General features: G+C 35.8%; 2 protein-coding genes across 5 annotated transcripts; one reads left to right on the forward strand and one right to left on the reverse strand.

Annotated features, from left to right (window-relative positions):
• Positions 1-130: 130 nt before the first annotated feature.
• Positions 131-10381, reverse strand: LOC140768053 (uncharacterized). Of its 2 annotated transcripts, none has more exons than XM_073108135.1 (13): positions 10093-10381; positions 7394-8470; positions 7220-7320; positions 7006-7120; positions 6575-6652; positions 5301-5393; positions 5131-5214; positions 4920-5018; positions 3856-3918; positions 3633-3663; positions 2932-2978; positions 1014-1072; positions 131-584 (listed from the first exon to the last, which is right to left on the reverse strand). In XM_073108135.1, the coding sequence occupies exons 2-13, from the start codon at positions 8378-8380 to the stop codon at positions 362-364; spliced, it is 1980 nt and encodes a 659-aa protein (XP_072964236.1). In that variant the 5' UTR covers positions 8381-8470; positions 10093-10381; the 3' UTR covers positions 131-361. The 2 variants fall into 2 exon arrangements, with proteins under 2 accessions (XP_072964236.1, XP_072964235.1); XM_073108134.1 differs by lacking the exon at positions 10093-10381 and adding an exon at positions 8983-9383.
• A 4361-nt stretch (positions 10382-14742) lies between these two features.
• Positions 14743-23690, forward strand: LOC140769176 (uncharacterized). 3 transcript variants are annotated; one of them, XM_073109782.1, is made up of 6 exons: positions 14743-14908; positions 15395-15765; positions 16424-17487; positions 19250-19435; positions 19546-19635; positions 23017-23690. In XM_073109782.1, exons 2-4 carry the CDS (start codon positions 15426-15428, stop codon positions 19316-19318), a joined length of 1473 nt encoding a protein of 490 aa, XP_072965883.1. In that variant the 5' UTR covers positions 14743-14908; positions 15395-15425; the 3' UTR covers positions 19319-19435; positions 19546-19635; positions 23017-23690. The 3 variants fall into 3 exon arrangements, with proteins under 3 accessions (XP_072965883.1, XP_072965882.1, XP_072965881.1); XM_073109781.1 differs by having other exon boundaries at positions 14744-14908; positions 15402-15765; positions 16376-17487; positions 23017-23688; XM_073109780.1 differs by having other exon boundaries at positions 14745-14908; positions 16376-17487; positions 23017-23688.
• Positions 23691-23725: the final 35 nt, after the last annotated feature.

Genomic DNA, 23725 nt, shown 5'->3' on the forward strand with positions numbered 1-23725 from the left:
CTATCAATTAGGAACTTGAGAAAACTTGAAAAAGATAAAAAGAACCTTTTCAATTGAAATTTTTTTTTTTTGAATTACTTAACGTGTCTAAAAATCTTGAATTTATTCTAAAGAGCAGGGCAACGGCTCAGTAAGTAAAGGTGCAAATTTGTTATTCATTTTACCCTCTGAAGTTGGAATCCAATCCTGACAGTACACATTATAGCAGTAATGCGAGTATATGGGCAATTAAAACCTTATATGCAACAATTGAAATCTCTAAGCAGACTTATTTCCCTCCAACTCAGAGTTCATTCTATTTTATCACTCACATAGCAAATAGTAAGAGTAGTGCCAATGTACAATTGCTTCACCCCTAGTTTCATGCTTCTGTGATGTTTGCCTGCCCAGATGGTTCACCTGGCAGCTCTTGGTTTTCTTCGGCATCTGATGGTTGAGACTCATGCTTCGCAGCGGCTTGTACAACCCGATCGCGAACAGCTGTAGTCGAGGGTGATGTTGGTAGCCCAATCTTATTTGGTTCTAATTTTCCAGCAGCCCATGAAAATGCTTGTGCCCCCAATCTCACAGGTGCAAGCAACAACCTGCAAAAGGGAAAAGATAAAAAGAAGAGAAAAGATCATCATTACAAACATATGTAGGAATGGATGAGGATGAGCATAACAAACTAATGTGAGAGTAAAGATAAGACAGAAGCAGTCTCGGTAGCATCAGTGGCCAGATGGAGTTTGCTCATGGATACAAAGCAGCAGAAGTTGGAAATATAATCTGGAGTTATTTTAACACTCACAAAAATCAGTATAAATAAAAAGCAGTCGTACTATATTTTGTTGACAATAGTTCAACCACCATGCAGTGTAATTACTGAGAAACCCTACCGTGGTGACAAGAGGAATCAGCTTCTTGAAAATTTTGTTTAGACAAGGACTTATGCAGGCGAAATCACAACATTCAAAAGAAAACAACAATATAGTATTCTTTCCCAGATAATGTCATTATAAAAGGAGACTTACCTCACATCTTGCTTCAAATCTTCTGCATCCTCATATGTTGCCAGTCGTCGATAGAGAGTCTGGCAAATATTTGGAAGTACTGCCCATTAGCACATGGTGATAGGTAAAACAGAATGGTCACATAGCTAAAACATCTTTCAACTAGACACCATTCTGGCATATGTTACGATAGAAAATATTGTTGATGAATATAATGCTCCAGACATTGAAGTGTAACTGAAGTTTAAAAATCAGGAACACCATCATGTCATGTTTCACTGCTGACTATATTTTGGTACCAATTATATTTTTCAAGTTAATAATTTCTACAAATGTTGGGACAGAATAGTGAGGATAAGATTTTGAAAGAGTTGAGCAGATCAATCATCACAGAAAATAAAGAAGCTAAACAAGGATTTGCCACCGCAACTAAACACACTACTTGACCTTTTCTGGCATCAAACAACTTGCTGGAAGTTCAAGATATCCATTTTCCAGTGTCCACAAAAAGGTCTCCTAAGGAGTTGTATGGTGAGACTATTAGGCAGCATCATGGGAAAGCGTGGATTGTTGTGCTGGTCGGCACAATCGGCATGAGTTAATACATATATTATCAGCACCAATACAAGCAGAGTATCTTGATACCCATTCATGCTACTCATAGATATGCGCAATTAGAATTGAGCATATCTTGGTCTAAAGAAATCTAATTGGGTCTCTTTGATACCTCTTGGTCTTCTGATACTTGATCTATATAAGTTATACTTCAAATTTTAGAAGTCAAAGAACAATTTCAGTTTTTCCTAAGTTATTTGCCCCAACAAAGAGGATCCAAGAAAAATTAGGAAAACCATGAGATTAGAATCTCATTGAATATGTTACACTAATATATAGTGTTGGACTTTAATTTTGACCCTAGAAAGGTTAAGAGATTGTTTTTTGATATATCAAAACTATTCAGTCAACATTCTAGCTTGGTACAACACATACCAACTATATACATACCAAAGCTTTCCAGCATCAGTCCAAGATCACAATGCTGGGGGTGTGTCGGATTTTCTACATGTTAGGCATGCAATATAAATTTTATTGACACTGCAGGAATTAGAGAAGGTAAGCCTCAGATAAGGATTGATCTACGTAGAAGCCTAGACTGCAATCAGTGTACCACAGTTTGTTATGCAGGGATCTACCTGCTGCCTCATGGTTTTGTCTGGTTGAGGGTTTTGGACATAAACTTACAGTTTGATAGGTTCTCTTGATCACTCATACATATGGCACATTTACCAAATGCTTTGCTAGGCAGCGCAAGTGTAGCGGCTTCTTAGGCTTTTGACAAACACACCATCCATTAAGCTGTTAAGGACATCTATCAGGATGGAGTAATGAAATTTCTGAGAACTGGTAAGGGGCAATTGAAGTCCTTTTCAAGGGAATAAGTCAATGAGAATAGTTTCCTTGGGTCAAAGACTCAGATTAATCATCATGTGAAATCCATTTGTCTTAGGAAGGAAAACATATGATAGAACTCCTAGTAAACTTCTTAAAACACTAAAGTTTCTCTAAGACCATTAGAAAACAATTATTGTAGAAAAGGAATGGCAGAAGTCTTTCAAAATCTATCAAACAACACCTGGCTTCATATTAATAGCAGCTATGATATTAAATTATTAATGAACAATGTAATTGAGCTTGATTTTCTACAAGTAGAATTTGTGTTCACCATCTGATTTAGAATTTTACATTCATCTTGTTTTTTGAATTGTTCACAAATCACGATTGTATAACATTCTTAAATCTTTGAGAAAGTCAAAAGGCTCAAAACCAACAGTACAAGATATCTGAGAAATAACTTCATTTTCTTGGACCCTTTTCATAATATTTTTAGGCTCCAGAAAAATGATGGTTCTTTATAATTTTAAGATAGACAATCACTTACCTGCCCAAGACCCACGATACCAATCACTTGCAGTGTCTTCTCCCATTCTGCAGTCAAACGAAGAAAATTGAAGTCCATGTTAAACATGGTTTCTCTAGCTACAACATATATTATTATCTCTAGACAGAGTTTTGCTAGTTCATTTCTTCCAAACCCTAGAATAAAAGTTAATAAAGAGGGATCCATTTGGGATAGCTGATGGAATTTATGCAGCATTGCAATCTCTACAAAGGCTCAGATGAGATGCTATTGATTGACCTGAAGTCCTCAACAACATTGTCAAATATATGTAATCTGAAGCTCAATATGACCTGACATGCATGCAGCCTTGTGATGCATGCATCCTTGGAAGTGTAATTTATTGAATATGATAATGTTCTCATAGTTGAAATTCAATGGTAGATAAATATGTGAAATTGTGAACTGGAAAACAAATGTCTTCAGTATATAGAGTACATATGATTAATTAATAAAACCAAGTGCACAAACAATGTTCAAAGTTATGTATTTGAGGAGTTATATGTATGCTCTTTTTGGATGAGACCATATCAACAAATAGCTGGATAACTAAGGAAGTCATATTCATTGTAACACCAATTTTTTGTCTAATTTGTATGGACAAACTATAACCAGATCATCTACCTGAACCTTTTTCACACAATAAGATATATTCCAATATTGTTTCTTAAATAAGTGCTCACCTAGTAAAGCATAGATGGCTGTGGCAATGCCCTGCCAGAAGCACCCATAATCAGTAATACTTTTTGGTGGATGAAGTCTAAAGCATTTGAATCAATGTGTACCAACAAACTACGAGCTGTGATTATACTTAAACTGAACTTATGATCACCAATCTTTATGGTAGAATAAACTGCATTAATCACAAGTACATATGTACTGTAGTAAAAGAACAGGGTGGCACACCAAAGCATATCCGGCAACAAGTGCTGGAGTAGGCTTAATATCCTCAAGGATTGCCTCTGCTTCCTGCATAATCCAAAGTAGCCATGTCAATATATCAGATGCGATACATCCACAAAATAGCATTAGTAGTTGTACGAGTCCCTGCAAATTTCCGTACAGCATCACCGTAATCATCCAATTATCAAAGCCTACTCCAAACAAAATGGGTAGGTCAAAGCAGCAGTCACAAATGAGAAGACTCCAAAAGAACCGACAGATTTCTATAGTTGGCTATAAACCTAAGATCAGTTTTTTATAGATTACCAGATGACCAAAAAGTTTAAGTTGTTAGGTAATAATAATATATTATATCTTTAGCGCACCTTCTTATGTCCGACTCTTACATACTATATGTGAATAGATGAAAAATAATAGAAACTGTGACTCTCTATATCTCAAAGGAATAAATAATAGAAATAGGGATTTAATGGAGTTGGACGAGTTTTAAACTCCAAACTTCTAGAAATCATGCTATGATACCATATTAGCTAACCAGTTGACCCAAAATCTTAAGCTATTAAGTAATGGACCATAACATATATCATACCTCTAACAACTCCAAAGTACTGGACAGAGAAAAATCAAACGACAGTCTTGGTATAGGAACTACAAGGCAAGTTGACACATGTAGGAAAGCACTTTATGTCTTGTAGTTTAGGCTCACACAAACCAGTAATAATCTCTCCAAGTCCTCTAGATAAGGAAGAAAGATGATAACTTACAAATTATAGATTTGCCTTCCTGTCTAAGGTACAGTTAATGTAGATCCAAATGAAACATGATTTCACATCTAATGGGGACATTCTCCTATTTCCTAGAAAACTATAATATCTCTGGCATCTGGGAAGTCCAGAAATAAAAGATATATATCACTATTTATAGAGATTGAGGAACATGTAACCTAACTATTATCTTGCATGTGCAAGGTTTATTGCAAGTTTCCGAATCTAGGAGGCAAACAACAAAAAAACTATCATAGTAGAAAGCATATTTGCAATCTATATGCTGATTTTTCTTCATATTACCTCATTCAAGACAGTCAATGCGGTTTCCAGTTTAAGTTCCTTGACACGGAGATTCTTGTTTACCCAAGACTGGAAGCCACCTTTAACCAAATAAGATCTCTGTAGTGCAAATTGGGACATTAGATGGAAAAGATAACAAATCGAGTTGAGAAGTGAGTTAAATAAAGAAGCATTGAAACATATCCATAAACTAGAAGGTTTGAAACTTTGCCTTCACACCGAGTCTCTTTAAGAATCTTGCAATTTCTTTAGATTGAGCACCACTAGCATCAATAATAATGACCTTTGACTTGTTCTGGAAAATTGAGAAAATGAGAGGTAAATATCAATTAGAACTAATCCGATGAGACAGATGCATAGGAGAGAAATAATTTTTCATACCTTAACAATTTTCAAATTGCGGATGACAACTGCAATTAAAGCATCATCAATATGTCTTCCACCTTTTAGCTTTCCTTTTACCGAACCATCTAGCTGAAGATGTCCATAAAAGCAATGGACTATCATTTAAACCATTCTACACCACTAAAAGATATAATGAAAAGATTCATCTAGTTGAAAGGAAGAATCTAGCAATGCTGTCTTATGCTTGAAAATATTGTTCCTATTGACTAATACATAGCAAAAGCAAATAAAAAGAAATTTGGGATTTCCCAAGGTTCCAAAACTCAGTATTGGGATCGAAATCAGCCATCTGAAAAAACGATACATATCGGACTATCTTTTAATCATATAAATTCTAAATATTATTTAAAAATATAGAAAAGTTTCTAAAAATTTAGAAAAATGATAAGAAAATAATAATTATTAACATATGAAGTCTAAAAACTAAAATTTACATTAACTTATTCAACGATGAATACCGAGTTGGCTCTCCCTTCACTTTTCCCTTCTCTCTCTTTTCCTCCCTTTCTCTATTATTGCCAAAGCAAATTTATTTTCTTCTAATATTCTTTCGTTTTTTCTCTCTTATTGCCACAAGGTAAATTTTATTTCTCTCTCTTTCTCTCTCAATCTCTCTCTTCCTCCCTCTCTCTTACTTTAACAAGGTAATTTTTTTCTCTTATTTTTTTCATTTCCTCTTTTTCCCTCTCAATCTCTCTCTCTCCACTCTCTCTCTTGCCTCTCTATCTTACTCTCTGTTACTGTAACAGATTTCAGAGATTAAATGAGAGAGTGGAGAAAAGAAAGAGAGGAAAAAGAAGAGAGAGACACTAGAGGGAGAGACTAGAGAGAAATGAGAGAGATGGGGCATTGGTGAGAGAAGAAATGAAAAAAAAATAGAGAGAGAAGAGAGATGGAGTGAGAGAAGAGAGGGAAAGCCCGTATCGGGTGGGATCGGCCAATCCCACCAATACCTGGCCGAAACCAGTCATTGGCCATGGATCACCAATCCCGTCCATTTCGGCCAATCCCACTTGGAATTGGCCGAAATTTAGAACTATGAGATCTCCAACCAGTCTTGACTAGGTTCTATTTCTCAAAGGAATTATGAACAACTTCTTTGCCAAGTCCTAGAAGAGAGAGAAATTTGAGGGTCACTTTACTCAAACCACAAAAATAAACTTGCCAGATATTTAGAAGAAAATAAGAAATCAATGGGACATTTATTGCATGATAACTCTGACCACCTAAACAAAAGTAGAGTAGCAAACCTCAGGAAGAGTCACGCTCGCATATTTAGACCTAGCTGCTCGACGAAGATCGGGAACACCGTCTCTTTCCCTCAGATCCTACATAGCAATAAATGACAATCAACTGATGTAATTAAAGATAATCAATTGGATAATGAAGTGTGAGGAAAGCTCACAGCTATAAGAACTTGACTAGTGTCTCTATAGAAACTTGATATGTATCATCTAAAAGGCTATATTTACCTTGTTAAGGATTTATATCCATATTAGTAGTAGTTCATGCATTGAACCGGGAATGTTGAGCTTAAGTAGTTTGTATTATACAGGAAGATTTCAGAAAAGGCAAATACGAATCAAGAAGAACCATTGAAGAGAAACTGCCTAAGGAAAAAAATCTCATAAAGGACATGATACAAGGAAAGAAAAGGCTTGTGAAATTTACAATCTCTTGCCTCAGGCCGAACATCGATAAGTACTGCATTCTCATCATTTTTCAGTAGCTCCAGTGTTAATTCAGGTGACAAATCACCAGAATAACCGCCATATGTAAACACCCAGTAAGATATCCTGGAAAAGCATCTTAAGGGTAAAATACATCTGCAAAAGCAAAGACTTGGGAATAACTAAATTACGCATGAAGGGGAAAAAAAGGTACTATTGATTTACCCTATAGTAGCTGAACTTCCTAAAAAAAGTATGAACGGAATGATAGGATCATTAGGATCCAAACCAAGATTCTTTTCAAATCCTTCAATGATGACATATACCTGCATCATGTCATGAGTACAAATTTTGTATTGGGCATAAAATGATAAAAGTTAAAGTAGTGTTTCAGATTACCTTCTGAAAAGCAGATCCAACAGGACTCAGGATTTGTGTAGCTTTCTCCTCAGATAAGTTCAAGACATCCTTAACATTTGGTGGAAGCAAAGATTTTGCTGCTCCGTAAGAATTAATAACGACTTTTGCGGTATTTGCCAAAGAATCCTCCACAGCAAAAATTGTCCGTCTGAGAATGTTGATAGACACATAACCTGCTCCATGGAGTTTTTCTTGTAATGAACTTGAAAAGTCTGACAACTCACCCACAGCTTCTTTCTTGGAGATATCAACCGAAGAAAATAAACCACTTACTGCACTATCAAATGATTTTGTCACATTTTTAACTGCATCAGTAACTGATAGTGTAAGTTCATCATATGTGCTCTTCAAAGTTTCTTCTGCTCTATCAGTTGATGTGTGTATAGATTCAATAACTTGAGATATAGAATGTTCAATATTATCTTTGAAATTTAACACTTCTTTATTAGCTCCCTCAAGAGTAGCAGAAACTGGAACTGAACTCTCAGAGATTGAACTTTGTGAAGCATCTGAGGCCAATGGAGAACCAGCAGATGTGGACTCAAATATAGCATTTGCACTTTGATCAAGAGAATTAGGTATATTTGTAATATCATCTCCACTAGGAGGGTTTGTAGATTGTTGATCCAAAATTTGTGCCAGTGGTTCAGCTGTAACATTGGTACCACTTATCTCATCTGTCATATCATTGCCATATGCACTGTGTAGCACTTCGGGCTCAGGTTGATTTGGACTCTCTATGTATTCATCAATTTCTCGTGCTGAGTAAAAGGAGTCCTCGGTTTCACTGTCAAAATATCCATTTGGAAAACCACGTACTATGTCATCAGATTCGTTTGGGTAAGGAGAGAATATTGAGGAATCCACAGATCCTGATTTGTTCGTTCTTTCTGCAATAAGAGAGGGCACAGAATTGGCAGCATTTGCTCTAAAGGATATGTCATGGGAAAAAAGACCATGCTGCATGCAAAAGAAGTGTCTATCCTCAATGATGGATCTATCATCTATACTCTTCCTCAGGGGGTAAAAAAATCTCACTCCTACATGATTGGATACCTGTACATAAGAGGTTTTAGATAACAATGAGATGTTGTGCTGTTATACCATTTTCAAGCATGCACAATCTTTGCAAAAAAAAGAAAAACACTCGTTGTTCTTCTATGATATCAGGAGTAGATGACAGGATCTATGCAAATAACCATCATACACCTGTTATCCTTTTTGATATTACAGAACATAGAGTAAGGTACACTCATTTAGCCAAATGCCTGAATAACCCAATTTCAGTAATGTTTCACAATACTGCATAGTAATTGTACAATACACAATATAATTGATTAAAAAGCGTAGAAGTTGATGGTCAAGAGATGACAAAAAGTAATACTTTGGATAAATTGTTTTAACAAGAAGAGGGAACTGTAAGAGACATATGACATTGAAACTAAAGTAGAGAACTGTTTCTGGTTCTAAGCATATCAACACAAGCCCTTTTAATCAAAATAAGTGCCAGAAGAGACCACATAGTACACTGCCACTCATGAAACAGGAACTAAATAAGAGTTCTTTACCGAAGAGAGTAAAGAACAGCTCGGTGCGGCAGAGCAAACGGGCAGCATTCTCGTCAAACTTTACAATCAAATTGACATCTTTTGGCCAAAAACAACTCGATCTCACAAACCCAAAAGGACCCACCAAGGAAATCGAAGCCAAGGTGCCACCATCATAGCATTTCTTCAATTGAGTGTCTAGAATTCGGACCTTTGAGGCCAGGAAACCTTCATCTTAGAGTGGAAGGAGTGGGAATTGTGACTTGTCTCGTGCCTCTTGAATTGGGAAGATGATCTAATAAGTGGGACATGGGTTTTGTTCCTAGGAGAGGATTATCCGATTGAATGGCTCCGGACCGCCAATAGGAGATCCGGATGTGGCGCTGGTGATCATAGATGGGGTCGTGTGGCTCCTCTAGAGCGTTGGTGAGCGCTTCCCCGCCTCACGTTCTTCGGTTCTTGTCCTACTCTACTGGTGACGAAACTTTTCTTTTAATGAGTTCTTTTCCAGATACAACCCCATAATATAAGTTGTATTACAGAACAACACTGTATATATTATGCATATTTATGCTTATATAGAAAAATATCGGCCGCATAAATATTTATGCATATTTATTCTTATATTTCATTCGAATAAGATGGCCTTCCATTATCAAGAGATACATAGCTCTATTAATTGACAAGAGACTAGAAAATTATCCTCAACTTATACAAAGTAACTTACGAAACACAGAAACGAAAAATTACTTAGATTAGCCCAGGAACAAAGAAGCTAACGTCCACGGCCACGCAGCAATGAAGAAGTGATGATGGACGATGGGATACATGCACACCTCCGATACACAATCCCATAATAAACAAATAAAAATAGTCGGATTAAATACTATTTACAACAAAGAGATATAAGATATTAAGCACAAGAGTATAATAAAACTACATAGCTCTGGTACACAACACCATAATAAACAAACGAAAATAGAGAAAGAATAATAGTCGAATTAGATAATGATCAAAGAATAGTACTTGGATTAGATAATGTTCAGTCTTTGCCTATCGCTGCGGCCCCCTCTAATAGAAAGTGAAAGAATCAGAAAGAAGAAAATAGCAGAAACAAAAGAAAAAACTTACAAGCCATGCGGTGGAGGTAGCAAGGAGTCTCCATTGGCTTTAAATCTAACAAGGAACAATCCACTAGGAGGCAGTCGAGCATGGATCAATTGGAGAAGGCAAACCCGATGGAAGGTGGTGAGAAATTTTAAGAGGGAACCACAACTTGGGCACATAGAGGAGAAGACAAAAATTGAGAAAGCCAAGTAAAAGAGGGGTACAGAAGGTGATGGGGATAATAGGAGAGGGGAAAGAAACCGTGTCGAGAGTGGGATGAGAAGTCCTCCCCTCCCTTAGCACTTAAGCTAGGGAAGGGGAGAGGAAGAGAAAAACCTTGCATAAGGGAAGAAAGGTTATACCGTGGTAGAGCTCGGGTTGGTGAAAAAATAAGATTCCTACATTGATGTCTAAATCAGGAAAAGGATGAGTTGATTTTTGGTACTCTCTCTCACTTTTTTTGTAAATTCACTTAGCAGGGTCCAAGTTTAATTTAAGCTCAATTCTTTTATAAATTGTTTTGCATTCATATATTTTACATATTCAAACTCTATCTAGCGCAAAATCATGATGAAATCCTCCCTCCTTATCCCTCTCATACCTTCTACATGACTTTCTTTCTCTAGCTATATCAGCCCATTATCGTTATTGACCATCTATTCACAAGGTCACCCCCTTGTCCGCCAACCATCATCAAGTGAGAGCCCTACCACATTAGACTCTCCTCCTTTCTTCCCTTGATTATCATCTATTTGTCGACTTCCCTCTCTCACATGTCACCCTAGATCCATATGAAAACATCACTCATACCACCTCTTTCTTCAACCAAGATCAACCTGGCCAAGGGACACTAGCCCTATAGCTAGGGGTGAAAACGGATCGGATAGTGCTCAATCCATATCCGGATTCGTATTTTTAGTTCGGATACGGATTCGGATACGGATATTAGATGGATAGCAAAATTTAAAACCATATCCTAACTAAACGGATACGGATAATTTTCGGATAAAGGATCGGATCTTAAACGGATATTGATTAAATTTAAAATAATTATAATATTTTATTTAAATATAATTAACACAAAATTATTAAAAGTTTTCCAACAAATAATTTTTTTGTATGTCAAATATATAAAATTAGAGAAATTAATCTCTATAAATAATATATAATGTATTATTAGTAATAATATTAATACTTACTATTTAAATAAGCAAACTAAAAATTGTAAATCATTTAAAAAAATATGCGGGTAAATGGATATCCGATATTCGTATCCGAATCCGAAAAATTTATCCGACCCATATCCGAATCCGTATCCGAATTTTTTTCAAAAATTCTATCCGTATCCGAATCCGAGTCGGATAGAAATTTTTTATCCGAATCCGATCCGAGTCGGATCGGATAGCGGGTTGGTCGGAGTTAATCCGACCCGTTTTCACCCCTACCTATAGCGCTAGCCATCTTTCCTTCATCTCTTGGCCACAAACAAATTCATGGTACTAAGGTATATAAAAGGGTAGAACCCATAAGCATGGCCAAAATATTTAGGATATGATTAGAAGTGGAGGAGTCTAAGTTAGGAGGTAGAAAACCTCAGATTTAGACATATTAATTTTAAGACTAGTGAAAAGATCATACTGCTTAAAGACCTTCATAAGCGAAAAATAGGAGGTAGGATCAGCTCTAATAATAACCATGAGATTATCAACATATATTAGATGACTAAAAGTAAAATTTCCAAGCTTAAAAGGATACATTTTACTAGTCAACCATAAAATTAGGTAAAACAGTAAGTAATTGAGTAACAATAATAATGAGATATGGGGATAAAGGGTCCCCATGATGAATGCCCTTGTGGTCAATGAAATATTGAGAGAGGAACCCATTAACCATGACCGCATAAGAGACCGAGGACATATAAGCCCTACTCCAGTTAATAAATTTCAAAAGAAAAGTTCATACGATTAAGGACATTTAGAATAACATTCCGTGAAATTCTTATATATGCCTTTTATCAATCTTGAGGATAATATAATCAACATAACTAGGGAACTTATGCACTGAATGAACGAATTCTAGAGCAATAAAGATATTATCATGGATATATCTCCCAGCTATGTGATACAACTAGAGCTGAATCAAGTTGTATTAGAAGAAATAAATTTGCTTGAGAAATAAGACTTTCTGTCGAAGAGGCGTTTGAACACCAAGGACTCGTGTTCGAGCGTGCCCATTCGGACGCTTGCATGCGTTCGTAAATATAGAGAACGGATTTTGCATGTTCGAACGGGCTCGGGCGGGTTTGAACGTGTCGCGGCAAGAATATTTCATTTTAGGGATTTATTTTTGTTGTTTGGGTTGACAGAGTAGCCTCCAATTATTGTAGAGTGCACCCTAGTTGGATTAGTTATGAATAAATCTTCTTGCTCCCTATCTCCTTCCTCTCTCTTCCTCCTTTTCCCTAATATTCACATCGACCCCTAGCCGATATCAGTTAGATCCTTCCCCTAATCTGTCGCTATCATACTTATTCTAGGAGCAACCCCTTTCTCCCCCTCGCCTGATCCCTTCTCTAATTGCATGTATCCCTATCCCTATTTTTCATTCCACCTTCATTCCTTCCACCACCATTTAAGAGCCTTTTTCAATCTAAATACCCAATCTAGACCTCTCTGCAGTCCGGTTCATAACACTATGAAGGTTGATTGCTCAAAAGTAATAACCCTAGGTAGGAAATGCTTGATTCTATAGGCTAGAATCTTAGCTAAAATGTGATAGGCCATGTTATAGAGAGAGATTGAATAAAAAATCCACCACCTAGCCAGGGTTAGGCTTTTCAAGGATAAAAGTCATAAAAATTTGACCCTAAATTTTATGGCACGATGTGGCTGACTATTGCAACTGCATGAGTAGCTTCCGTGGAGGGTGCCATGTGCCTCGTCGCTGCCACGGCGACCTCCCTCCCCACTACCTCTTTTTTTTCTTCTTCTCTCCTCTCTCTTTCGGTCTCTCTCTCTTCTCTCTCTCCCAAACAACACACACTCTCTCTCTAACGCCGTCATCGTCACCTCCACTGATGCTAGTGAGCCTCTTCCCTCCTCCTCTCTTTCTCCCTATCTCTCTCCTTCTAAATCTCTCTTTCTCTCTCCCTTTCAGTCTCTCTCTCTTGCCAACTCTACCGCCGTCGTCGTCGTCGTCTTTGGAACCCACCGCTGCCACCTCCGCAAGCGTCGGTGAGTTCCTATCCCTCTCTCTTTCTCTCTCTCTCTCACACACATACCCAAGCTCAGGCTTGCCAAAGCCGAGCCATCGGTAAGAGGCCGGCCAGCAGCGACCGATGTCCTCTTCGCCAACTCGGGTCCGCACTTCCCTCCTCTTTCTCTTCTCTTCTTCTTCTTCCTCCTTTCTTTCTTCCTTCCTTTATTTCTTTCTTTCTTCCTTTCTTTCTTTCTTTTCTTCTTCCTTTCACGTACCGACCTAATCCAATCCGGAATAGTTTGGATTCGATTAGGCTCATAACTTTCGAGGGGATTTGCGAATAATTTAACTGATGGATATTCTTGAATTTTGGATATGTTGTCGCTCTAGAAAAGATCTTTCCAACGAATCTTAGATCATATGATTTGAACAGTTAGATCTTGAGATATCGACCGAACACTAGTCGAAGGTCAATTAAACGCTAGCTTGATTGCCCTTCAATGGCTAAATAGATACTAGGTTAAATCCTTGGTGTGAAGGGGAGAAGTTAGTGTAGAAGAGGGGGATTAGGAGTTACAAAAAACCGACCAAAGACTTAGGCGGTAGAAGAAGGGAGGGGGAAAAGGGTGCAATGGCTAGAGACAATTAAGAAGGAGATAAAGACACAATGCCAATTGTAATTATCAACTAAACTCCAATTAGGGTTTCCTCCATATATTTGTAGAGGCTCACCCTAGGGACCCATCAACTAAATTAAAAAAATCCTAACAAACAAACAACTTTCACCACAGTGCATGTGTAGGCATTTGAACGATCGAACGTGTGCATGCGTTTGAACGATCGCGTTCGAATGACCTGATTCCGTTAGAACGCACAATTTGCGTTCTATATTTTTGTGAACACATGCAGACATTCGCATACCCGTTCGAACACGGTCCCTATGTTCGAACACCCCCTGAAACTCAACTAGATAATATTGCGAGTGGAGCTAATATAGACCGAGTCGCATCACTGGTTCGTATAATTATGAGATTATCTTCGTGTTGTAGGTAAACACATAATTATGAACCCATATATATATATATATTTTTTTTTTTTCCAATATACTTAAAATTAAGAAGTCTCCCTCTACGTCTTTGAATTCAATTTAAATAAAATAAAATAAGAGACAATTATATCTAGACCCCTTGATTTGTAGTTTATTTTTATATAAACCTTTTTTTTTTTGACACATTGACACTTTTAAATATGAAAAAAATTTCAAAATTAGATTTTTTTTCATTCAAAAATAATATACGATTGTCACATTTATTACGGATTATTTTACTATTTTTTTAGAGAATAAAAATAAGAGAAAAGCTAAGGATAAAAGGGTGATTTGATATTTTCTATTAACACTTCTAAAATGGAATCTATGTAGAAGTGACCAAATTATAATATGCGTAGAGAAAAAGGAATTCTTCTTGGGTTGGGCCAGTTCTCCCAGCTGTAGCCCATCTAAAGTTGGAGCAACCCAATCGAGGCATAAGGGGGGTTTTGAGAAGAAACCGGTCGTAAATCGTAATGCTTCCGGATTACAAATCGTTCTCCTTGCTCCGAATCCTCCGATTCCTCCCAAAAAAATACCTTTTAAGCACTTGAGGTAAGTGATTCCGACCCGTTCTTTGATATTTTCTTCAGTAATTTAGATAGAGAAGAAGAGCAACGGAAGCGATTTGGCCGGTGAAATTTGCATAATATCTGTTCTAGTTGATTCCAAGCCCAAATTCTTGATCGACAATCGTTGTGTGTGTGTGTGTTTTTGTGTGTGTGTGTGTTTGGGGTTGGTGGGGTTTGAAACTAAGATAGTTTGTTCTAACTGTTCTGTGTGATTCTGAGGTACTTTCTTCGATGGTCAAATTTATAATATTTTCTGGAGTCATTTGTTTATAGTCTGATTGCATTGTAGGATATGTTTAATGGTTGTAAATTAATCATCTGATTCACTATGAGAATATTATTATCGACTTGGTAAGCATGCTTGTATTAATGTCTTTTGGATGCTTCCTTCATCCTCCTTTTCTTTTTCTTTTTCTGATTTTTTCCCCTCGTTTATATTGTCTAGTTCATTTCTTTTCCCTTTATCTAGATAACAGGTTGGATTAGTACATAAGTAGGAGATGGTTCTTCTGTTCTTGCACAAACCAGAGACTGTCAGTGGCGATGTAAATGCTGTAAAAGAGAGGATCTCTCTTCTGCAGAAAGTGGAGTCTCTTATCTGGTCAGTGATAAAGTCGGGTGGTCGATACGAGGCTCGCTTATGGCTATGCAACACCATCTCATGCATCCATTCTATTACTCCACGTGATCAGCGTGAATTGTTCATTGACCTATTGGAGTCCAAGAGTTCAAAGAAAGATGTTTCTGTTCATTTGCTACAAATGATTATCGAGAAAAGACCAGAGAAGGTTGGGGCTATTATTGCAAAGAAGTGCTACCTGCTTGAGAAGTTTTTTGAAGGTGAGTTAGCTTCTTTCCCAATTGATAGATCAATTTCAATATGCTATTAAATCTATACTGCATATTTCTATTACAAAGTAACACAAAATATGTAAGTGCCCTAAGGAGATGGGACATTTGAAGGCTTTTTGCACAAGGGCATACCTTTAGCCAAAGAACTATTATAATTTTTCTCTTTTTAATTGTATTTTATGTTCTATTTCCAACTTGTTTTGCTGTTTTATGTAATGTTTATTTCTGGTACTGATAGGATGTATCTTTGAGCTTCATGCTGGAGGCATCTTTTACTTTAAGAGGTATCATCTTAGTCAGATAAAATTAGAATTCATCAAAGGACATTGATTTAGTAGTTAAATTATCAACATGATTTTGAGCTTCTACAGCAAAATAACAAATTGTTTAGTTTGGCTTTATTTTGGTTACCTTTGTAATACTGTTGGGGAATTCTTTCTAGTATATTTGGAGTTTCTTCAGCAACTAATAAAACAATTATTGTTTTTTGGTATTTTCTGGTCCGATGCTGATGTCATTTAGTGGCTTCTTCCATGCTAGAAGGCTAATCATGATGACTTAAATTTAGATTGCTTATATATTTCTTTATGAATCACAGGAAACACGAGGCGCATTATGCAATGGTTTGATAATTTTGCTGCTCCAGGTGAATCAGGACATAAAAAGGGAGCTAGAGCTATATCCCAATTTGCATTTGTGAATCGTGACATCTGTTGGGAGGAGCTTGTTTGGAAGGGGAAGCATGGGCAATCCCCAGCAGTTGTTGCCACAAAGCCTCATTATTTTTATGATCTTGATGTTCTACAGACGGTGGAAAATTTTCTTGAATATGTCCCAGATTTTTGGTCTTCAGATGAGCTTGCTGAATCTGTGAAAGATGGTGAAATTTTGCGCATTGATACAAAATATTTTGTGGATCAATTTGTACGTCTGATGTATGAAGAGAAATGTGAAGATATATGGGTAATCATCAAAGATTTTTTGATGGAGGAGAAATTCTCATCTCTTTCTCAGCATCTCCTTATTCTTCTTGATGAACAGAGGCTTCTTTCTTTCCTTAAGTCACTCACTGAATGTATTCGGCCAAATTCACAGTGCGAGGAGTATAGATTCTCATGTTGTTGGCTTGAAATTCTTTTGTCAACACATAATGGCTGTACTTCTGTTGATGAACTTCTCCTATTAAATGCCATCATTGCCAAGGGTAGACAGCTGTTACGCCTCATGAGTGATGAAGAGCATGAGGAAGAAAAGGGAATCATCGAAGAACTTTTAAGAAGTGCCATGGATTTTAATGATTCTGATCATTGGGCTCTTATGAAAGAATGTGTCGAGATGAAGAAGCGGGAGGCAATTAAATGCATTGGTCTTCAGTCTTGGATACTTTACTACCACTTGTCAAAAGACTACAAAACCTTAGAATTGTGTGAATCTTTGTTTGCTGAAAACAGAATAGGTTTCCGTATGGCTGATGATTACACAATAATACAATCTGGAGGCCATTCAGATACTGATAATGAAGACCTGACTAGAAGCATTCATAGGAAGAGAAAAAGGGACAGGAAAAAAAAGAGAAAGAAGTATGACCATGATGAAGGTGGTCCTGATCAGCTGGTGGATTTTGAAAGTTCAAATGGATCGAGAGGCTTGCAACCACGAGGGAGAAGTTGGCGGCTTTCAACAGATGGTTTTTCTTCTGTATGGAATATAGTACGTTATCTCCTTTCTCATCTTCTTGGACTCATTAATTTTACTGCATTATTCTTGTCCATTCTTTTGTCTTATTTGGTAAGTATTATCACTATTTGTTTACTAGCATTTTGTGGGGGTAATGAGGCTTTGCCTTTATTGGCACAACCCACTTGAGATATGTACCATCTGTAAGCATGGCCAATTAAATCGAATCAATGAGTAGTAGGGGCAAAATGACTAAAGCATTTGGAGTTAAAGCAGTGAATGATTCCTTGCAGTAAATTTGCCCCTTTTTTCATTTAAGTTGAGGAAGAAGCTGATGTTCCACTTCCTTATTTTCTTTTGTTTTGATATCTTAGATTTTCTTTCCTTATTTGAGTACAAAGTAGGAAAAACTGAAGTTGTGTTGCTTGATGATCTCACTCTTGTGAATACTTATTGTTCTGTTGCATTCATTGTTTTATAATCTTATGTGCTTTCTTTAATAAGTTTTTAGAGGTCTTTTTAGGAATTCTTCAAAAAAAATTCTCTTTGTTATCTTACACCAAATCAGGCTTTGAAGATGCTTTCTGCAAGCTTTTGCAGAGTGATGCAGGTTCAGTTAATTAGATCTGATTGACTTTTGTCTGAATCTAAAGTTGACACAGGTAGCAAAATAATAATAACCTAATCCAAGGTCCTCGAATTTTGTATTTTGAATGTAATCCTGAAGATAAAATTCTGTTTTCTGAACCCAAAATGTTAGTCATACACACAAAGATAATGAGGCAAAGGTTAGTATAGAAAATCTCATTGATAGTATGTGTGCATGAAGTACATGGAGATTTAAGCTTTAGTTTACATCCAAGAGCCCGTGTAGGTCATGCCTGGTCAAAATAGTTTGGGAGAGGGAGAGATTTGTTGGTTTGTGAAAGGAAACAAGAAATACAACAAGAAGAAATGGAATGAAAAAAGGGAGATAAGCAAGGATCCTGCTGCTAAATGAGCATAGTACTGGAGGTATTGAGTTGTGGAACACAGGGAATATAGTGAGCACTAAAAGAGACAGTTTTCTGATGTCTTGATTATATGGGCCTTTTTTCTCACATAAAATTGTATTATGAACAGTAATGGATGCCCCTTAAGTCCTTAACAATGAAGCTGAAGCTGCTCTTGAATATGTAAAAGAAAAATTAGATATAATATAAGGTTCTAGCAAGTTTTGTTTAATATTGATGCTGCCTCTTCCACATGCACCAAGTCAATGAAGTAATATGCTATCATTTAATCATAGAATTGTAGGCATGATAATCCCTACAAGTCAATCTAGTCAAAATTAGTACTAAAAGTTATCTTTTTGCAAAAAATTAAGAAAATATCATATGCTAACATGTATGGTACTTTCATACTGATATTTAATTTGAGTGTACTATGAGTAGCTTATTAGAAGTGCATGAGGGCAAACGATTACTTATTGAATAAATAAGATACTTGAAGGTAGTATCCAATCTGATGCAGTGTCTGATTCAGATACACCTATAGTTTGGAAGTATCTATGCTTCCTAGCTGTATGGTTTATTCTTGAAAAGCATCAGTATTAGCTTCCTTGACTTGTTAAGTGAATTTTATAATGTGACTACATTATCTATGTTAGGAGAACTTTTTCGTCACTTGGAAAAATGGTTCAAATATGTGAATAACAGTAAACCATATTTATTAGATTTAACGGAAATATAGCTAAGAAAGGTGTTACAATTAATTCCCATTTTCTATTTCTGATTTTTTGCTATCTGTCAAGCAGGCAGACATACCAGAGCATCTTTCCATCCACTGCTTCAGAACATGGATGAAGTGGGTTTGCTTGCAGTGATAGTTCCCATTTCAACATGAGGTCTTATGTCAGACTATAAGACCATCTTTTTGTTTCTTATGATGCTGAAAGTCAGCATTTGAACTTCTCTTTCTGGCACACATGCAGACATGACTGGTCAGTTGCTGTTGTCTTTTCTCCAGGCTTTTCCCTTTTTGTATTATGTTTGAAGATAATTTAAATAATATGCGTATTGTGTTGAATTCTCTTACCTTCTTTGTTCTCAGGTCAGTTGGACATGAAAGATGAACTCATAATTGCTGTTATTCCCGACTGCTACGTTTCATATGCAAGCCTTTACTCTATTAAATTTGAAGGTTTGAATTATTTTGCAGGATTTCTGCCCCACTTACTGTTATTTTCTTATGAATCAGTTCGCCATGCATTTCATTTTCAATATATGCATATGATGAATCATTTTTAGTATTATTTTGAAGTTATAGGTCATGCAATCAATTTCTGTAGTTGAACACAACTACATAAGGTGGTTTTGACTTTTGAGTAAGTTTAAATACTATTACGAGTTCGAATCACACCCTTGGGGTTTAGAAGCTATTAAGTTTTTATCTTGTTTAACCAAAAAAAAAAAGCAGCAATAATAGAAAATGGCATAACTGTATGAAAGTTTGCCACATTAGAAGTTACCTCTTAACCATTTTTTCATATTTGTCAAATATCTTCTGTAAGGAGCTTCATTATAAGATATCAATTACTGGAACTTAGAGGGTTTATGGTCATGCAACACTACTTTTATTTATCATTTAAGTTATCATTCCCTTTGGAAGATTAAATTGGTTCTTGGCACTCATATATGGATAATCTAAGATTAGTTTAATAGTTTTGACAACTTCACAATTTTCCTTGGATGTTCTACTTAAGCTTTTTAATTTTTAGGCGAACAAATCCTGAAAGAAGTAAAGGCTGAATAAGGAACTTGCTTAAATTTGTCTCTGGTCAGAAGAAACTTTAAAATTACTAACATTGTCTGTTTGAATAAGAAATAGATTAGGTATTGGGCAATAAGGGTGTAGCTTAGGCTCGGCTCCAACTTAGGCTCAGCTCGATATTAATTTCGAGACGATTTTAGCAGCTTGTGCTTAGTTCAGCTCTGATCGAGCCGAGCCAAACTTGAGCTTCAGCTGAGCCGAGCCGGAGCCGCTCATTGAGCTTGACAGCCCTTTTCTTGATGTGGGACTAAAGAACTGCTAGAACTACTACACAAAGCATTACATCACGTAATAATGCTAACATGGAGATTCAAACACTGAGCTCCTCTATAGGACGAGAGCTGTAATTGCTCATGTTATGGTTTTCTTCACCATAATTCTCCTAAAAATCTTAAAATCTTATGAGAATCAATTATCCTCCAATATGTAAGAGGTCGCACTCGGATGAAACTAGTCATTTGGTTGATATATGATAAATTGATAATTTCAAATTGATAAATAGACAAGAGTATGTAATATAGCTAGAGTGTGAATGTTACACCCTGCTTAGAGACATGATATACCATGTAACTTGAAAAAATAATCCCAAGAGATATGAAGCCAGTGATAAGAAAATTTATTATAACTAAAATAAAGTCAAACAATTTTAATTTAAAAATTAATCTAACTAAATTAATACCGAAATAATTCATAAGATTCAAAACTACTAATCTAACATAATTAAATTTTAAATAACTAAGACTAATCCATAGATTCCTATGTAGAGGATTTCAATCTCGAGCTTGGTCTCCAGAGTCCAACTTTAAAATATTTTGACCTACTCAAAAAAATATAGATGCCTAATGAGCTCGACGCTCGACAAGTAATTCCACTCTGTCTACAAATATGTTTAAGGATAGAAAAATCAGCAAGTGATAAATTTATAATATAATGCACAAGGGATCATAACTCATATATAACATTTTTTTCAAAATGAATACATTTTTTGGAATTTTCCCAAAATGCATAAATTATGAATAATGCAATAACTTGTATTTTTAAATAAATCACTCTGAAAACAGAATTTATATCTATCAAAATTAATATCTTAGATATCCAACAAACTGACAAAATGTTATAGTCTCTTTAATGGATATTCTAACATATGGCGACATTGCACTATCAATCACCATTAGAATGACGTTCATGACTTTTCTAAATAATCGAGTTGTTTAGGGTCATAGTAGGTACCTCTGCAATGCCATACTAATTTTTCTATTGGTTGTTAAGTAAAATTAGAGTCACCACAGATAAAAATTTGAGAATCTTTTTTCTAATTTCGCCAGTCACTTGGTAGTACGTTATAACAATACAATGCAAAAATCTTTTCTCTAGACTTATCTCTCAAATTGAGTTCCAAATATTTTTTTCATCAGTGCAATTCATATTGAGTCAATCCAAATCAAATCATGATCACTTACATCTAGATTCTTTATTTTTATCAAAGAATTCATTATGCATAAACAAAAATAATGCTTAGACGTCAATTTGTTTTGAATCAAATAATTTTGAACTTATAAAATACTCTAATATCATGATAAACTTTTATATCTTATTTGCTGAAAATAAAATGAGATAAATATCTAATAATTGGATTTGTCTAATTATCTGAAAGAGATCATCCTAATATTAAAATTCCAGTCTTAATCATGAATACTAATAGCAAATAAAGTATTTGATATAAAGGTCATGATATCACCGTTTTTGTAAAACCAATAAAATTTACATACAAAAGATATTATCAAAAGAGATTATGAATATTCAAGCATCTTTTAACAAATTTTATCTAATAAAAGAACATTACTATTAATTTTTTTGAATTGATAAGCAATAAGCAAGAAAACTTGCCTCACACTTATCGTAAAAATCTGATTTTCAAAATTATTTTAAAAGGTACAGTTGCCAATTCGGTCTTTTTCTTTTTTCTTCTACCCTCCTTTTCACCCTTCCTGCTGCTGCTATAGACCAAGCATACTATAGCAGCATACTTTCTTTCTTTCTTTCTTTCTTTCTTCTAGTACTATAACTGCTGTTATACTTTGCCAAAGTCCGCCACCGAGTCGCACCTTCTCTTTCTACAATGTTTAAGGTTTCTCTTATACATACATATATATATATATATATGTATATGTATATTTTTTCATTACCCTAGTGCTTATATATCTATATATGAGGAGATAAATCCTAAAGAGATATGGGTTTAGTTTCTTTTCTATTTTCTAATAGGAGTTCGATATGGGTTAAGGATAAGTGCATTATCATCCTTATCGTTATTATCTTCTTCCTTTTTCCGGTTATTACAATGAATGGTTGGATACAATTTACCCTGTAGCAGAATACTTCATTGCATGATAAAATATTCCAATGCAAGTTTCATTGGTTGAGAAAGAATGATTTATAAAGACAACATATTTGTGAAGTTTGGTAATAGCTTGTATTAACAAGACCCAAGTTCATTGCACATGGTAAATTTGTCTCACTAGTCTACCTTGTTCTGGAAGAGATAGTGAGAATTGAGTAAATCTGATGCAGTTGGTAAGACTTGTCTTTTAGCAATTTCTGACGACTAACTAGAAGGACTCAGATTAATGGGCTCTATAACAATGCATGATTTAAACAGTATTTATTTGGATGACTAGTTGATAACAATATGTGATATTAGGTTGTTAGCTTGCTAAAAGTACATCCTATTTTTCTGATTTCTTGATGCAGATTGATGTATTCAGCATATCTGAGGCTGGATAGATGCTGAGATGAGCTGAGCTGACTATATGGGACTTTCTGATCTTGGTGAGCAATGACAAGCCTTGTTGCTTCACCGTGAGAGCTTCTGCACCATTTCAAGAGAATTAAGTGAGAGAACAATGTGAGGGCTGACATTGTTGTTTTTTTAGAAGAAAGGGTTGAACCCAGTTATATTTGAGGGCTGACACTTATTGGCATTTGATTCATTTAAAGCCGCATCATTTGGATTCAATGCTTCCTTGGTGCCTCTCTGGGCCTCATGTCCTGTAAGCTTCTGCACTTTTGAAGGTCCTGTGCTATCATTATTAAAGAATCATATGAACGGGAACAGATGCCCCATCATTCACAAACTAACCTTTTGTAATAAGGACTATTTTATTCTTGTTACAATCTTGTAAGTTTATAAAGCTTGTGATGGTGCTTCTTTATTTATTTTTTGTGTCTGTGGAGAAAGAAGTTGCTTCATTGTTGAGCTCCTGGTATTTCTATTTTGGAGCCGCCGCTGTCAAGCATTTGCAGGATCTAGGTGATACTCTTTTCTTCTGATAGCTGTTGCGTCTATGGTTTGGTGTACTTCTGGATAAATGTAATTTTTCTTCCAGAATTCTATTTGACAGCTTCTTAGGAATCTGACATGCTTCCTGAAATGTTGCTCGTTTATCAAATCGAAACGACT

The sequence above is a fragment of the Typha angustifolia genome, chromosome 10 (assembly GCF_048772165.1).
Source record: "Typha angustifolia cultivar Huaian chromosome 10, ASM4877216v1, whole genome shotgun sequence".
In the NCBI taxonomy this organism is placed as follows: domain Eukaryota; kingdom Viridiplantae; phylum Streptophyta; class Magnoliopsida; order Poales; family Typhaceae; genus Typha; species Typha angustifolia.